General features: G+C 37.8%; 1 protein-coding gene across 1 annotated transcript; it reads right to left on the reverse strand.

Moving 5' to 3' along the window:
• Nucleotides 1-1,124: 1,124 nt before the first annotated feature.
• irf4 (interferon regulatory factor 4) lies at nucleotides 1,125-14,958 on the reverse strand. The gene is made up of 8 exons (XM_002936418.4): nucleotides 14,660-14,958; nucleotides 7,500-7,686; nucleotides 5,695-5,789; nucleotides 4,577-4,718; nucleotides 3,725-3,820; nucleotides 2,493-2,846; nucleotides 2,124-2,236; nucleotides 1,125-1,978 (listed from the first exon to the last, which is right to left on the reverse strand). Exons 1-8 carry the CDS (start codon nucleotides 14,858-14,860, stop codon nucleotides 1,835-1,837), a joined length of 1,332 nt encoding a protein of 443 aa, XP_002936464.1. The 5' UTR covers nucleotides 14,861-14,958; the 3' UTR covers nucleotides 1,125-1,834.
• Between the last annotated feature and the right edge of the window lie 1,516 nt (nucleotides 14,959-16,474).

Here is a 16,474-nt window from a genome sequence, read left to right on the forward strand (position 1 = left end):
TCTGTCAACCACACAATCAATACGGTTATGGGATATTATATCCCAAAAATGTACATCTTTGAGATGCATATTAAAGGGGTGGTTCAAGTTAACTTTTAGTATGTTATAGAATGGTCCATTCTAAGCAACTTTTAATTGGTCTTCATTATTTATTTTTATAGTTTTTGAATTATTTGCCTTTTTCTGTTTGCAGAACAGACCCCTGAGCCAAAAAGCTATTACTCTGTTAAGCTACAGCTTTATTGTTATTGTTACTTTTTATAACTGTTACCTTTCATTACTTCTTTTTATATTCTGGTCCTCCCCAATTCATATACCAATGTCGCATTTAAACCACTCCCTGGTTGCTAAGGTAATTTGGACTATAGCAACCAGATAATTGCTGAAATTCCAAATGGGGGAGCTGCTGAACGAAAAGCTAAATGATTCAAAAACTACAAATAATACAAAATGATGACTAAATGCAAATTGTCTCAGAATAGCACTCTCTACATCAGGGGTCCCCAACCTTTCTTACTTGTGAGCCACAGTCAAATGTAAAAAGACTTGGAGAGCAACACAAGCACCATAAAAGTTCATGGAGGAGCCAAATAAGGGCTAAGATTGGCTATTAGGCAGCCTCTATGCACACTATCGGCTTACAGGAGGCTTTATTTGGTAGTAAATCTTGTTTTTATTCAACCAAAACTTGCCACCAAGTCAGGAATTCAAAAATAACTATCTGGTTTGGGGGCACTGGGAGCAACATCCAAGGGGTTGGTGAGCAACACGTTGCCCCTGAGCCACTGGTTGGGGATCACTGCTCAACATCATACTAAAAGTTAACTTAAAGGTGAACAACCACTTTAAGCCTATTATAGAGCACATTGCAGTTAAAAGTTAAAATAAACTTATGGTGAAAATAACCCTTATTCAAAAGTAAAACACACTATAATGTGAATGTATATGTCTGTGCAAGGGACACATGACCTTTAAAATGTCTAACAATAAACCTTATGTATCAATTTTTGAATTTGTGATTTGAGTGCTTTTTTCTAGTTCTAATAATCTCAACCGCTTGTTTATTTATTAATATGGCAAACTTGTTAAAATAAAAATTTCAAGAAATAAAAATATGGCTTGACTTGACTTTGCCTGGGAACTCCCATTGACTTCTGCATGAACTCACAAACTTTTAGCTGCTGCATTTTTACATTCCAGTTTTCGGGTTTTTTGCACTTCATAAATAACAGAGTTTTTGAACCATAACTAGAATTTTCTCTAAAAAAAACTTTGCATACCACATGTGCACAACCTATAGTTACTGTCAGTGATTAAATGCTCAAGCCCATTTATAGTCACCCACATTGTTTAATGTGTGCGTGTGGGGTATGAACCAGTGTAATGTAAGGAGTTTTCCCAAACTGCAACACAAGACACGTGCCAATCAAGTTCCTCTGGTTTAGGTGGGAATTTCTAAAGAACCAAGTAAGTCTAGCTCATGGTATTTTTAAACATTCCCTAAAATCCATAATGCAACTGGACATTCCAGCTCATCAAAGTATTTTTAGTTCAGGATGAAGGAAATTGTGTGCCAGATTTAGTGATTGTCAGGTTTTCAAACTTCTCACAAAACATCAATTTTTCTCCCCATTTTCCTACAATGCATTGATGGTATCATGAAAACAACAGAGAGTTTGGAAAGTTCCATGTGTTTCCTCTGTTAACAATGGCTTCCTGGAGGGGTCCAAGATGGAGAGGTCCAGCGCTGTGTGCAAAGATCCCTTAACAGTTTTTACCCTTGGTGTAATGATATTTGAAGTATAATACATTTTAACCACTGAAACAATCTATTTCATTCCTGCAGTGGAGCTTGACGTACTGTCCTGTGATATTCATCTGAGCTGCTAATATGGTCTGTGAAATCATATCCTCTCATAAAATGTCCTCCATTTTGTTCTGCAAAGCCAACCAGTTGTCTAGCAAACACTGGCTCAACCTGAAGGACAAACAAAAACATGTATTTACTAGTAAAATTCAGTAAGAAGGAATAAACAATTCACTGTACAGTACTTGCTGCATTCATTATGCAATTCATTCATTAATCACTAATATAAATTATTTTATAGGCTAGAAACACTTACATGAGCTGTAATTAATTTCCTTCCTCTTTGTGCATCTGGGAATTCTTCCCCGAAACATAAAACAATCTGAAATCTTGGCACAGGACGTCCATGAAGAGCATATGCCTGCAGTTCTAAGGAACAAAACATGGACATTTTGTTATTCTTAATTCTTCAACTGTATGATAGGATTACTAGTAACAGGGAAAATATAAATATCGTAGAGATTTTATCTTCTTAAAAAAGTACAAATTTGTAAAATGCAGTAAAATAACAATTTGATGGAATTTGTATGTATGCATTGCTCATTATAAAGAATAAAAACCACTTTCAGTTTGCAGTTCATGCAGGTATAGATATGAGCTGATTATTATGTATACTTATAGTTACCTGATAAGAACTGCTGAGTATCAAATAGTTTGCAGGCAATGTCTCGTTCTAATTTATTTGGTCGGTCACTATACATGGACAAAGGTCCCTCCCAGTAGATCCTGCTCTGGCACATCCTCCTTGCGTACATTCCATCAGGGGCCAGCCAAAGGATTACACCCCTATCCAGATGGCTTAGTACTTTTTCTATATTCTTCCTCAGGCTGCTGTCTTCTGGATATGGGAAAACAACTTGCTCCAAGCGACTGATGTCATAGCAATGTCCATGTGAGATCCTGCAGCCTTCTTGACTTACTGTGGTTCTTTCTTCAACAAGGGTATCCCTATAGTATAAGCTGATGTGCAGTCGGCAATCTGAAGTGACATCAGTCAAGTTTATGTTAAATATGATTTCTTAAAAAGTCTCTTATGCAAAATAATTCATTCAAATTAAATAGATGACAGAAATTGTACAAATGAATATCTAAAGTTTATACTATTACTCAACATTAGCTGTTCCTGTAAGTCAGTCCCTTGCCCCCATGTTCCCTGGTTTTGACCCTTGGCCTGATAGTTTCTACTTGTTTGCTGCCTGCTCTGACCCTGTGCCTATTACTGGACTGTGTTTTAATTGTTGCCTGCCTAGACCTTGTGCCTGAACCTTGTTTTATACATTTCTGCAGAGGTTTGTGTTTCTTCAGTTTTTCTTTATTAGGTCTGCTGTTAAACACAGATGTTGTCAAGCTTCTGTAATGTTATCAAGTGTTTACACAGCACATGGGTTCCTGTGGGTTAATTTAGTACTCAGATTGAGTGTGTGTCTTTCATTTTGCAGATTATATTTTATGTTTCCATTTGCAGGATGAATTCATATGACTAACAGTGGTGGCCAGAAACAGATTTCTACAGGTTTCTAAATTGTGGAACCTAAGTGGTCCTAAGAGCAGCCTGGAGGTGAATTAGGGTGACATTTGCAGAGAACACATATTTGCAGTTCTAGATATTCTGGGAATGATAACTTATCAACTGATAAAAATGTTCCATATATCTGCAACATTGTTATGAGCTAAAGGAGCCCTGACTAAAAATAAGACCACACAAAGTCTAAAAACTAAATATATCACAGAGATATTTAAATAGGAAGTTTTCAAATACTTTTCAGGATAGTTCTTCATAAGATAGTCAGACTGAATTGCTTTGAGACCATGAGCCAAGCAAATTAACTCTTGGCATACATCACACAAGGCACATACCTGAGAATGCAATGGCCTCACCAGACCTTATGCCTGGATCTATGGTCTGTGCTTCCGTTGGCGTACATGCATAAAAGGATCCAGTTACTTGGTAATCTGGTTTTGTAGGAAAAAGGACAATGGTTACAATAAAAGAACAAAATGAACAGTAAGATGCTTTGATGTATGCAGAGCTGTTGAAGAATCAATGGCTAGTCACTGAGCAGAAGAAATTCTTATGAAGTTTAGCTCTCTTCCTTATCTGTTGCTATGTCTTTCTGTAACAGCAGTCCTTGCCATTTATTACCATATGGTGCCAGAATATTGCCAATATGAGATCTTCTACAGAGTAAAAAATGTCATGTCCAAAATATTTGTCTACATTGGTTCATCTCAAGTAAAGGTGTGGTGCATGCCACTTTGCTGGCTCCTGAAATTGAACTGGGATTATGTTTTATGAGTAAAACCACAATGAATCGCATGCAAATCTACCTTGCACCTTGCATTTGCTTTTATTTTTGTGCTCTGAGGTGAACAACTCCCCAGTTTTGTGGTAAATAGCTTTACTAATTCCTTGAGGGCTTCATTGGCATCACTACACATATTCTACACATAGAGACGTACACAATGAAACATCAAGGAGGTTTACAGGAAATGGAGTACCTGCGTAGTTTTGCCACTACTATTTCCCAATGATTCCACTGACATCACAGTGCTGTTGAATCATTCCCCTCCCGTCTATGCCTGTAGCATGTACTATAGCATGGTAAGTCAGAGGCCTTGAGACAGAGTATAGGGTTGTAGTGTATCCATCTACAGAGGTGGCTTAGTCATTTGCTTTGATCAACAGAATGTTAAGAAAAATCTACTCACTATTTTCACAAGAAGCATTTTGCCATAAGTGACTACGTGCTGCAAAGGGGACAGCAGTGCACTGGTAAGGAAGCTCAGGATGTGGTTGTTCTGGTGCAAAGTCTCTCCAGTTACGCTCATGAGGTAGGATGAAGTTTGACACCTGTTAAAAGGCAGAAGTATGTTTAAAAAAAAAAGAAAATTTGTTCTTCCTCAAAAACCTTCTGTGAAAAGTGTCCTATCACTTATATAAGCAGTAATTGAATGGAATGGAACAAAAGTCCCAACATTTGCACCAGGCCTAGTAACCCATTGCAACCATCCAGCAAGTAGCCTTCATGGGTCACTTGTTTAAATGCAAGCGTTTGATTAGTTGCTATGAGATACTAGACCTGGTGCAACTTATATTACATGCATTACCCTAATATGTTCTTACACACACTGTTTTCCTTGCTTGCTCACCACCCTTATTTCTATACATTACATTAAACATTACTGCTTCTTTTGTTACTGCTCTGCTTTCGTGTCATTATTTGTTACTAGAATAGCAGAAACAAATATATCTGAAAGATGGCACAGCTCTTGGATATGATTTACAAATATACTCTAGGGTCTTGGCATTAAATTCAACAATCTATAGTGACCAGAATAGCAATTAGCTTTGTTCTGTCACCTGCAAGTAATAAAATGAAAAGCAAAAGCTGCTTGCTATGGGTAACTGCCCTGGAGCACCTATATTAGAAATTGGCACCATTTGCACATGCAAAGCTTAATACCTATACAGCCATAATTTAGCCAGGTAATCAGTTCAGCATTAGACACCAATGTAACCTATGTAACATGGGGTTACCAGATCATTTGAAAATATGTTTTTCCTAGACATATGCCTAAATTTTGAAGTGCTCTGGTAACCCTAACTTAGTAGATGATTGGTGTCCTTTGAGCACCCCAAAGAGAAAATTAGTGGGATATGAGTAAAATCTGTTGCCATGACTTTCCTATGTCCAATGGAGGTAATGCAATTTCTGCTGCAGTATCATCCCATTGCACTAATTTAATTTACTGAGCTACAATTACCAAATATTAATACATGTAAATACGCAAGATCAGATTTAAGAATGGTTCTGACTATGACTTGCCTGAGGGTGAGTGGGCAGAGAAGAGTATGAAGGTGGAACCGGAAATGGGTGGCTCACAATGACCTGTGAATCCTCTGAGCCATGTTGCTTTAATCCTGTGTATACACCAGAATGTAATTAAAATAAGCAAATATTATCATAAAATTGCTCATAAACATTTACAACCACCTGACAATAAAATGAATTATAGAAAAAGATATAACAGCTTAAACAAAATTTAGTAAATATAATAGCAAATACATCTCTGGTATAGGATTTTGGCATACAGCGAACAAGCTAAACTACATGGCCACACTCGCTCAGACTTTTTCTGCCACTATGTTGCTAAAAAAAGCTGCTCACAAACAAAAATCACATTAATTTCCAATGAATTAATTAAATTTAGGCAATTTATTCAATTTAGGAAACCTTGCTTTGTATCTCTTGGATTTTTAGCATGGCTTGGATTGCCTTAAGGAGACCGCAACCGTTGGGGTTATTGGGACACCTTTAGCAAACTTAATTCCATGTTAGCTAGAGTGAAGGCGAATTCTTTCTGACTTTATTTGGCAAATACCTGAAGAACTTAATCAGCCTAAATGGATAGAGAAAGAAGGAATAATGATATGGAGCTGTTATGGTTTAGTCTTGGGGCTTAAGTTCCAGTAAAAACAAACCTTAATTCCGTTCCCACAAGTAGCCTAAGGCCTGAGATAAAAAGCTCAGAAACACAGAGAAAAGCTCAAGTTTGATAAATGTCTCTGACATTGGGCTACAAGCAACACTCCAACTGAAATTGTTAGGGCATGCCTAATTCCAGGCATTTTATCACAGTCACTGAAAAACATAGAACCCTAGCTGTGCCATAACCGTATAGCTGTGCCATAACTGTTAAAAGTAGGGATGCACCAAATCCAGGATTTGGTTTAGGATTTGGCCAAGATTCTGTGTTCTTCAGCAGGATTTGGATTCGGCTGAATTTGCACTCCTTGCCTGACCAAATCCTTAATAATCCTTAAAATCACATGAGTTTTTGTTAAATAAGCATGGAAGTTGAACATTTTTCACCAAGCATTGAGCAAATGCAAATTAGGATTCAGTTTGGTATTCAGCCGAATCTTTCACAAATAATTTGGGGTTCAGCCAAATCCCAAAATAGTGGATTTAGTGCATCCCTAGTTAAAAGCCAGGTTTAAGCTGTATATACTTTTCTGTTATCCATTGCATACAGTAACTAGTACTGATAGGGCTGCAGACACCACCCCCCTCCTACAGTCTTTTAAGGACCATGGGAGGTAATAATTACAGAATTACTAGGAAACTTATTTGGAATGGCTGATTCTAAAACAGAGCATGATACAGGGTCATCTGAATATTTTCAAATTAAAGCAAATTGCCCATTGTTTTTAATTCAGTTTTATGGTTCAAGGAAAGATGTTGTGCAGAGAGACACCCTACATTGTCCCCTATCTAAACATCCATCAAGCAACGTAGTTCTTCAGTGTCATACTCCTAGTGCCCAGTATGGCAGCACCATGCTATTAAGCACATGGGGGCCAGGTTACTGATAGAAATGCTACAGCTGCAGTAACAGACAATTTGAAGCATCATTAATAAGTCAACTGGTTTTAGATTATTAGTAAAATTTCCTTTATAATCTAAAACCTTTCCCCAGGTGGTCTGACATCTCCCATGGTAGCTAAAAATAAACTGTTAATGTTCTGCCTTAAACCAGACTGATATATGTGGTTTTCAATTTGCTCTTCCAGTGGTCACATATGAAAGAGGAACATTAAGGAGGAAGAAAGAAATTAATGATGTCTTACCTTTCTTTGAACCTTCTGGGATAATCTTGTACACCTTATATGGGTCGGAAATATCCAGCTGACTCCTTTCCACCAGCTCTTCAAAGTCATTGCTCTTGTTTAAGGCACAGCGCAGTCTTGTCTTCCATGTTGGAGGATCTGGTTTATCAATGCCCTCTCTGTATTTACCTTTAAAAAGGGCCCAGGCCTGTGGATATGTTAAAGAAGTTGAATAAAAGGGTCATGTTATAATATCTGGATATCACTTCATATGTACCTGCCCTAATGAGAACTAATTATCTGCTTCTTGCTCTGTGTTGCAGTCTACAAGATCAATGGATCTGATATGTGGAGCTGTTTTTTTCCATTTTCTATTGTTCATTTATGATTGTGTTCTTACATTGCAAAACCTGTCAACATTAGAGGAGATATGCAGTACGAACACTGCCCCTCTGAACACTAGCATTGCGTTAGTACACTTTTTAAGCTACATTTTGTGGCTCCATATAATCAAACTATACAAACTACAACTATACAAAATATAGATTCTTTAATTCTATTTTAGTAAACGTTAATGCTTTTGCCAGTACCATTTTTGTTCAATCTAGTGCATAAGTATAACTTTATACAATGCAATTAAACACTTATGCTAGTCCCAGTAATGTACATGCAGGAGGTTCTGGCATTAAATGAATAACTATACAAATAGTTCTCCATTGATCAGTTGTGAAATTTGTGGCACAGGAATGAATTCCCTTTGCAGGAAGCCTTCCCAGTGAAAAACCTCCAGCATTTAAAGCACTTATTGAGATGTACCAGGCATCAATGACAGAGATATGAAAGTACAGATGTGGAGTAGTCCATATCAACTGTCATAATACTCAGGGACCCTGCTATGTCCCTTTAGAGACCAGTGCTATGAGCTGACTGCGTTGGGGGGAGAGTTCCCTGTACAAAGGCTTCTGTTTGGAGAGGCTGCATGCATAGGGAATAATCACTTGAATGTTCCTCCTTGTAATGATCTTTGACAGCTTTTAGAAGAGACAGAGGCTAATGTGAACATTATCCTATAGCTAGAAGAGCACCTAGAGTTCTGAGCATGGGTTTCTTGCCTTGGATTCTTCATGGGCAAGGAGTTTATATGTTCTTCTAGTGTAAGAGTGTCTTTTCAATAGGGGGCCATTTTATTAACATTTGAATTAGAGTTTTCAACACAATTTAAGTTTTTGAATTCAAACTCAAATTCAAGTTACAGTTTCCAAAATTTGAATGTTATTAAGTGCAAACACTCAAAAAATGTAAATGCAACAATTCAGCATTTAAAGCTGGCAAGTTCATGTAGATGTCAATGGGGGTTGTCCTAGCGAATGTTAAGAGATTTTTTTTTCAATTTGAGTTTTTCCAGCTATTTTGAAAGTTGGTAGCCTCATTGAAGTGATGAGTAGAATGCAGTTACAGTGGGTTTGAGGTTTTTTCATGCTTTAAAGGAATTGGTTTGTTTAATAAATAAGAGAGTCTGGTAAGTTTTATCGATTAAACAAAAACAAATAAAAAAATTAACAAATTAAAATTTTACTAAATAACCCTGCTAGGATTTCTGCTTTTCACGCACACCCCAACCACATACTGATGTAGGTTACATGGATTCTGGTATATGTGTATATGTGCACTGTCCGTGAAATGTACAAGAGGGCAGGGATAGAATAGAGATAGTATTTTTTCTGTAAGTCCACGGGCAAGCAAATGTACTTGGCATTCTAGCTAAATCAGACTATATGAGTGAGCGAGGATAGAATATTTTGATGGTAGCTTCCAGGCAGAAGTGCAACAAGTCTTTAAAGGGTATTATCTTGTTTTTATATAGTGCTGACTAACGCAAAATGAGTGTAGCTGTGAAAATGAGCTTTAATAATATATGGTAATTTTTACATGAACTATTTTCAGTGTAGCGAGCCCTAGAAATGAGCTGGCCATCAGTCTCACACATGACCTATATATATATTACTGACATAGAAACAATCATAGCAGGCTGTAAAGATTCCTGTAAATGTTTTGTCATTCTCAGCACAGTTTGATAGAGAATGTGTTTCATTCTTAATACTCTCTTGTATTAGGAACATGCTTGGATTGTCAGTATTATGTGTCAATATTTGTATTTACTTTTCATTTTGGGGATTTTAACAGGAAAATCATACTGTGTTCTGGGCATCTTGGTGGGTAACTATACAGAGAACTGTTGATATATAATCCATCTGATAATCTCGCCACTTATTCCAATGTAAAGCATCCTGCTTGCTCTACTTAGAAAAGGAGACAGCCCTCTGCTGGTAAATGACTCACAGAGAAGTTCAAGTGAAGCAGCCAATTAACTATAAAACACAGTACGTGGGAGGTGGAAAGCCTCGCAAAAGGTTATCTTTAATTGAACCGATATCACATGCTGTGGGGAAATTCTGACCCTCATTTGTTTTTGAAGGTAAAAATGGCATATAGAAAATCATTCCTCTTATATGTTCCTACTGTTTCCATGTCCTCTCACTACAAAAACGAATGTGTGGCTTAAAATGTTTTTAAAACTCATCTATATGTAATTCCCTCATCCCTTCTGTTTCTCAGTAGCTTCACAATGTGTATGCTTTCTAGTTGCATTCACTTTGAAATCCTGGCTGGATTAAAGGCAGAATAGAAAGCAGAATAAAAGTAATTCAAAAACAGGACAAAACAAAAATGAAGGCCCTTTGCAAATTGTCTCAGAATATCACTGACTACTGTACATTATACCAGGCAGTCCAACTAGTCTGCATTTACACTGAGATTATTGTGTATCCATTGTGTATTTTGAAAATAACAACACATATTGTTTTTCCCACTGATCATGTATGTGGGAAAGAGAAAAAAATAAAGGGGATTGGACAGAACATTGAAAAGGATCGAGACTGTGAAGGTTTAAAAAGAGGAATAGGAGTACAAGAGTAAATGTAATTTTGAAACATGCAAAGGAGAAGTGGTGGGGAGGATGGGAAAGCAGAATGGAGACAAGAGAGAAGGGATGAGCAGGTAAAAGTGGCAAAGAGAGGTAAATAGGTAATCAAAAAGGAGAGGTAGAGGAAAATAAGGAGGAAGAAAGGTGGGAGAAAAAAACTAAAATGGAAAAGGGGCAAGTGATAATAATGGGGGATTTTAATTACCCTGATATTGACTGGGGCAATAGTACTGCCAGGACAGTAAATGGGAACAAGTTTATAAACTTGCTGCATGACAACTTTATGTCACAAGTTGTTGAGGAGCCAACCAGGAACCATGCTATACTAGATCTAGTGATCTCTAATGGCCCAGAACGTATAGCAAATGTGCAAGTGGTTGAACCCCTGGGTAATAGTGACCATAATGTTATTTCATTTGATGTTTGGTGCAGGAAACAAATTTACACGGGGGCAACAAAGACACTGAATTTTAGGAAGGCAAATTTTTGCTCCTTAAGGGCAGTGCTTCAGGGCATAGATTGGGGCATTATGTTTTCTGATAAAAATACAGAGCAGAAATGGTTGTCATTTAAAATGATATTAAATCATTACTGTTCTCAATTCATTCCATTAATAAGAAAAAGTAGAAGTGTTAAGATTCACCCTATGTGGCTTAACTCTGAGGTAAAGAAGTTAATAGGGAAAAAAAGGAAAGCTTTTAAGAAATATAAGTCAGAGGGGACAGTAGCTGCGTTTAATGATTATAAACACTATAACAAGTGTTGTAAAACAGCAATCCGGAAGGCAAAGATAGAAAATGAGGAGCGCATCACGGCCGAGGCCAAGACTAACCCCAAAAAGTTTTTTAAGTATATTAATAGTAAAAAGATGCAGGTTGAGGGTGTGGCCCCATTGAGTTATAGTAACAATATGGTTACAGCGGATACAGAAAAGGCAGATGTGCTTAACCAGTTCTTTTCTTCTGTGTATACAGTAGAGGAGCCAGTGGGCCAAGTCCCACCCAATAGCTTCACTGTTGCCTCAGCTCCAACTACACAGTGGCTGGCACAGGATATGGTGCTTAAAGGGTTACACACGATAAATGTAAACAAGGCACCTGGGCCAGATGGAATACACCCTCGGGTACTGAGAGAGCTAGGGGCAGAATTGCAGTGGCCCTTGTTTCTGATATTCTCAGACTCTCTTTCATCAGGTATGGTACCTAGGGATTGGAAGAAGGCGAATGTCATTCCCATATTTAAAAAGGGAGTAAGATCTCAGCCTGGCAATTATAGGCCTGTAAGTTTGACATCCGTGGTGGGCAAGTTATTTGAAGGCTTGTTAAGGGATCACATTCAAAATTATGTAGTGGAGAATGCCGTTATGAGCAGTAATCAGCATGGCTTTATGAAGGACAGGTCATGTCAGACCAATTTAATTGCTTTTTATGATGAGGTAAGTAAGAAGCTGGACAGTGGGGATGCAGTAGATATAATCTATTTGGATTTTGCCAAAGCATTTGATACCGTTCCCCACAAACGACTGCTTTCTAAGCTAAGGTCTATTGGTCTTAGTGAAGTCGTTTGCACATGGATAGAAAACTGGCTACAGGATCGGGTACAGAGGGTGGTTGTTAATGGTACATTCTCTACTTGGAATAAGGTCCTCAGTGGGGTCCCTCAGGGTTCTGTACTGGGTCCACTTTTGTTTAATTTGTTCATAAATGACTTAGGGGAGGGTATTATGAGTAATGTATCAGTGTTTGCAGATGACACAAAACTCTGCAGACCAGTCAATTCTATCCAGGATGTGGCATCCCTGCAGCAGGATCTTGACCAACTGGCAATCTGGGCAGCTAAGTGGCAGATGAGATTTAATGTGGATAAATGTAAGGTCATGCACCTGGGATGTAAAAATATGCAAGCCCCGTATAACCTTAATGGGACTGCACTAGGCAAATCCATAATGGAGAAGGACCTTGGAGTCCTTGTAGATAATAAACTTGCAAACAAGGTTTTGAGCTGTATTAAAAGGGGCTTAGATTCACGGGAGGAGGGGGTTATTCTTCCCCTTTACAGAGCACTGGTAAGGCCCCATCTAGAATATGCTGTTCAGTTTTGGTCTCCAGTGCTCAAACGGGACATTATTGAGTTAGAGAGGGTCCAGAGAAGGGCAACTAAGCTGGTTAAGGGTATGGAAAGTCTCAGTTATGAAGAAAGACTGGCCAAGTTGGGTCTGTTTACACTGGAGAAGAGGCGCTTAAGAGGTGACATGATAACTATGTATAAATATATAAAGGGATCATATAATAACCTCTCTAATGTTTTATTTACCAGTAGGTCCTTCCAACGGACACGAGGGCACCCACTTCGTTTAGAAGAAGGGAGGTTCCATTTAAATATTTGGAAAGAATTTTTTACAGTGAGAGCTGTGAAGTTGTGGAATTCCCTCCCCGAATCAGTCGTGCTGGCTGATACATTATATAGCTTTAAGAAGGGGCTGGATGGATTCTTAGCAAGTGAGGGAATACAGGGGTATGGGAGATAGCTCTTAGAACTAGTTGATCCAGGGACTGGTCCGATTGCCATCTTGGAGTCAGGAAGGAATTTTTTCCCCTCTGCGGCAAATTAGAGAGGCTTCAGATGGAGTTTTTTGCCTTCCTCTGGATCAACTAGTAGTTAGGTAGGTTATATATAGGCATTATGGTTGAACTTGATGGACATATGTCTTTTTTCAACCCAACTTACTATGTTAAAGGTTAAAAAATAGAACAAAGAGTGGACAATAAAAGAAATAATAGACAGGGTGGCAGATGGGGAACTGAGGAAAAAAATATAGAAATGGAGAAGATAACTCAAAAAAGAAAAACCAGAGAAGAACAAGCATTACAAAAGGTAAGGAAAGAGGTGGAGCAGAAAATAAATGGGAAAGAGCTGAATTATTTCTGGAAAGATAAGTAAGAAAGAAGGAAAGAAAGGTAAAAGGAGTATAGAAGAAGGCCTAGTGCCCAAAGAGCAGAAGAAAGATATTCATATAGCTATCGAGCTAGGGTAACACCCCTAACACAAATGTTTTACTGGGTTACTGGTCAGGGATAACTGCTCTTGTTTCTTCATTTAGCTGATAATACTTCCAATAATATTTGGTTGAGAATAGTTCACAAAGAAATTAAAAAAAGCTTCTTTGGTTGTATTAGTTGGTTAAGTTAAGCTTTAACAAATTGTTATACCAGGAATTGTGTCAATGCTTTGTTAGCATTGACATTTTGCTTTACGTTCAGAAATCACCATTAGTGTCCTGCAAATCTAAAAAAGTTAGAGCTTAGGAGCTACCCAGTTACTTTTATATCTCTCCATAATTAAAGTTGCCCAACTAGATCCTCATGTAAGCATTTCCTTCATTTCTCAGTTGTTCTTCGTACACCCATTGAGACAAAAAATATTGGATATGAAAATGCCAACAGTTTGACGCAGTATTGTATATGGCAGTATTGTATATTGTATTGTATATCCCCAACCAGTGGCTCGTGAGCAACATGTTGCTCCCCAACCCCTTGAATGTTGCTCTCAGTGCCCCCAAAGCAGGAAGTTATTTTGAAATTTCTGACTTAGTGGCAAATTGTGGTTGAATAAAGCCTCCTGTAAGCTGATAGTGTGCATAGAGGCTACCTAATAACCAATCTTAGCCCTTATTTGGCACCTCCATGAACTTTTATGATGCTTTTGTTACTCTCCAAGTCTTTTTACATTTGACTGTAGCTCATGAGTAAGAGAGGATGGGGACCCCTGGTATATGGGGTAATATGAGAGTGTAGAGATGTAGTGGCCATTCATGTAAATAATTTATTTAAAACTCCAATTCTGCTGGGACTATTACTCAATACATATGTTTAATTATGGCATATTTTAGAGGGCATGTACCAAAAAAGTTCATGACCTGGGTGCCAAGTTGTAGTTTAACAGTACTTAGTTCAAGAAATACCAGCACTCCCGCTATATATATATATATATGACTGCTTTATTTACGGCTTTAATGTCTGCTAACTAGTCTAGCATAGAGATGTGTGTGTTGTCTATATATGGCCTGTAAAGGTAATTTTGGGAACTATCTTTGTGTGTACTGTAATAATTGCATTACATCCATATTTAGCCTACAGAAGATAATGAAAGCTGATATAGCACTTGGAGTATAGCGAAAGTTGTACACAAATTATATTACCTTAAAGAGAGCAGCGTCCTCTTCTCGGTTATAATCCTGTTTTCCTGCATGTTTCCAAGGAATACGAAAAATACTTCTTTCCTCATTTTCCCACACCAATCCAGGGTATTTTCCACTGTCAATTTGGTCAATCAACCACTGCCTTAGCTTTCCGTTTCCACAACTAAGTGGTGTCATTCCACAGTCTCCGTCTTGGTGCATACCGTGCCAAATGACCTTTGTTTCAGCGCTAGGAACAATAAAGAAAAACAAAAAAAGGAAACAAGGAAAAAATATGCTTTCTTTATTGTATGATCAGCAAATAGAAGCATACTTATCCACAAAATCATTATTTGCCAATTGAAGCATTAATGGTGTACTAACATGGGCAAAACTGACATACAGCCAATCAGATGCTTACTTTCCCTGCATTAGATCATTAAGGCTTATGCCACACATGCGGATTATCAGACAAATAAATGAAGGTCAAGAATTTCCTCCTGTGCTTTAATCAGTGCTCTTTTGTGTCTGCACTGGAACCATTGCATCAGCCCGGGTGCAGCTACATGGAGCAGATTTTGGCCCAAAATGCTTACTCACACATTTCAGAGTGTTTTGAAATCCATTCTCTGTGCCTGTACCTGGTCCAAAACAGCAGCTCCTGGTGCAGACACATGTGACATAAGCCACGTATACCTACAGCTAAGTTTTTATCAGTTGCTTTGAGCTACTGGACTGGAGCAAATGTTATAACCTTGTACCTGCATAAAAAGCAGCAAGGCAAGAACAATGGAAAAAAGCATCTAAAATCTCCATGACTAAAGTACTGCAAAATTCAAAGTGTAAAATATCAGAGCAAATCGCCATGTTTTTACCCACAATGCAGCATTTTTTCAAGAATTCTAGAGCAACAGCCAGTGAGCACACCACTGTTATGGGTTACTGCACGTGGGCACATTTTGTGCCTTTTATTACATATGGGGGTATGTGGTAAGGTTCACAGAATATGTACACTAACATAAGATCAACATATTCTTGATATTGTTCAGAATAAAAACGCCTATACCAAAATGAACACCACATTATAATAGTAGAGGGCCTGATGACCAATTTTCAATCCCAAAACTGCCTAATCATGCAAATAACTGCGATGTGTTCTGTGTGATCTAACATGTGACTAACAGTCATGTGAGCCTTAAGGTATATTATTAGCTGTAGGGGAATTTACTTTGGTTTGTACCAAATTCTCATAAATTAACAAAGCAGATAATTTATCAAGCTTTTATCTATTGCTATTAAGTTCATGTTTTGCATAATAAGGGAATACATTTATTGAAATACATTACAATATTAGTATCCTGCACTGAGAGTCTTCTCAGTTAAAGTTTATAAGAATAAATGACCTTTCTAAAACTCACCCACTGCACCCCTAGACCTTGAAAGTCCCAGCCAGTCAATTAGATGACAAAAACCTTTCCTTATTCAATGCAGATTTTTATTTTCCCATAGAGCCAGATGTAATTCAATGACAAAATCTCACTGTTTATCACATGGAAACTTTATTTTGGCCTGTCAGTATTACAAATTTGTTGTCAAACACCAGAAGGACATAGTGTTATTTGGGTATGTGCTTTTCATGCTTTCAGTTGTGGTCAAAAAAACAGAGAGCTGTCAGGACTAGAGATTCCCTTGCATTCATTAAACTGACCCCAGGGAGTAAGTGTTATTGAGCCATGTTATCTTGAGCATGCATACCTAATATTGCTGAATTACAGCTATCAGCATTCCTTATCCACAATATATATATATTGGGGTATACAAATAAAGTTGCAGCCC

This window comes from Xenopus tropicalis, chromosome 6, assembly GCF_000004195.4.
Source record: "Xenopus tropicalis strain Nigerian chromosome 6, UCB_Xtro_10.0, whole genome shotgun sequence".
NCBI lineage: Eukaryota > Metazoa > Chordata > Amphibia > Anura > Pipidae > Xenopus > Xenopus tropicalis.